The 1,933-nt window shown below is 49.4% G+C and overlaps 1 protein-coding gene across 1 annotated transcript; it reads left to right on the forward strand.

Annotated features, from left to right (window-relative positions):
- Positions 1-1,184: 1,184 nt before the first annotated feature.
- On the forward strand, positions 1,185-1,679 carry LOC130025377 (60S ribosomal protein L26-like 1). The gene has a single exon (XM_056116331.1). It carries the CDS (start codon positions 1,185-1,187, stop codon positions 1,677-1,679), a length of 495 nt encoding a protein of 164 aa, XP_055972306.1.
- The last annotated feature ends 254 nt before the right edge of the window (positions 1,680-1,933 follow it).

A 1,933-nucleotide genomic window follows, 5' to 3' on the forward strand; every position in this document is an offset into this window, starting at 1 on the left:
ATTGTTCATCGATTTGCTTTGCAGGCCTAGTAAAGTCTCCATTGTGACAATTGTTGCATGCTTTGCCGTGTGGGCGAGATACTCTTGCTGGGCTCTCCGAGAGGGGCAGAGGAATCGAACTCGGGTTGGCCATGTTGGCCACTTGCAAGGCAGACGCCCTACCTGCTGTGCTCCAGCCCAGGAACCGGTAGTATAAGAAACAATGTGACTGCCACCCTAAGCTTTTTATGCCACTACATTGTTATTTTTTTTTTCATGAGCTCCTTTTTTGTTGTTGTTGTTTGTCCTTTTCCCTGGAGGCTCAAGTTTCCAGGCATTCTCCTAAGGATCAGGACCTGTGGGTGCCCATCACAGCTGGGGATTGGAATTCACCCTGGATGCAGTGACTCACTTTGCTGCTAGGTGTCGCCCGTTGCTCCTTCGGCTCGTGATGCAGGCCACTTCTGATTTAAAAGGCACGGTTATTTATCACATTTTTTTAAATTTTATTGAATCACTGTGAGATAGTTACAAGCTTTCATGTTTGTGTTACAATCACACAATGATAAAAACACACATCCCTCCACCAGTGCATATTCCCCACCACCAATATCCCCTTTCCCACCCTCCCCCTGTCTCCATGGCAGACATGACTCCCCATAATCTCTCTCTACTTTTGGGCATTATGGTTTGCAGTACAGACACTGAGAGGTTATCATGTTTGGTCCTTTATCTACTTTCTGCACACACCTCCCATCCTGACAGATTCCTCTAGCCATCATTTTCTTAGTGATCCCTTCTCTGTTCCAGCTGCCTTCTCCCCTTTGCTCATGAGGCAGGCTTCCAGCTATGGAGCAATCTACCTGTCCCATGTATCTACTGTCCTTAGGTGTCAGCCTCAAGTTATATTGTTTTATACTCCACAAATGAGTGCAGTCCTTCTATGTCTGTCCCTCTCTGACGCATTTCACTTGTCATAAATTCATTGCTTATGAAATAAATGACCCTCACTTTATTTTTTTTAATTTTTTTAATTTTTTATTTTTTGGCTCACACCCGGCAATGCAGAGGGGTTACTCCTGGGTCTGCACTCAGGAATTACTCCTGGCGGTGCTCAGGGGACCATATGGGATGCTGGGAATCGAACCAGGGTCGGCCGCGTGCAAGGCAAACGCCCTACCCGTTGTGCTATCGCTCCAGCCCCAATGACCCTCACTTTAAAGATGAAATTGACGGAGCCAGCGCCGCGCCAGACCGTCACCACGAAGCTGAACCCGTTCGTCACCTCGGACCGCAGCAAGAACCGCAAACGCCACTTCAACGCCCCCTCGCACATGCGCCGGAAGATCATGCCGCAGCCGCTGTCCAAGGAGCTGCGGCAGAAGTACAACGTGCGGTCCATGCCCATCCGCAAGGACGACGAGGTCCAGGTGGTTCGAGGGCACTACAAAGGCCAGCAAATCGGAAAGGTGGTCCAGGTGTACAGGAAGAAATACGTCATCTACATCGAGCGGGTGCAGCGGGAGAAGGCCAATGGCACGACCGTCCACGTGGGCATTCACCCCAGCAAGGTGGTCATCACCAGGCTAAAACTGGACAAAGATCGGAAAAAAATTCTTGAACGCAAAGCCAAGTCTCGACAGGTTGGAAAAGAAAAAGGCAAATACAAGGAAGAACTGATCGAGAAAATGCAGGAGTGAGCGTGGCCACCCTGCGGCCTCCTGTGTCTGAACCTTTGTGCTTCCTCCGTCTTTTGTTACTGGCTCTATAATCTGATCTTTTATACTTCTTGTGGATTTAATGAATAAAAACTGGGCATGTTCTTAAAAAAAGAAAAGATGAAATTGAGAGGGGAAATTGTGAGGGGGTGGGGCGGGGGCGACGCAGTGCTAGGGACTGGACTCGGGCTTTCTACGTGGAGGTGTGTGTGCTAGCACTTGACCTGCCTCCCCAC

Source organism: Sorex fumeus, unplaced genomic scaffold, assembly GCF_029834395.1.
Source record: "Sorex fumeus unplaced genomic scaffold, SorFum_2.1 ptg000030l, whole genome shotgun sequence".
NCBI classification, from domain to species: Eukaryota; Metazoa; Chordata; class Mammalia; order Eulipotyphla; family Soricidae; genus Sorex; species Sorex fumeus.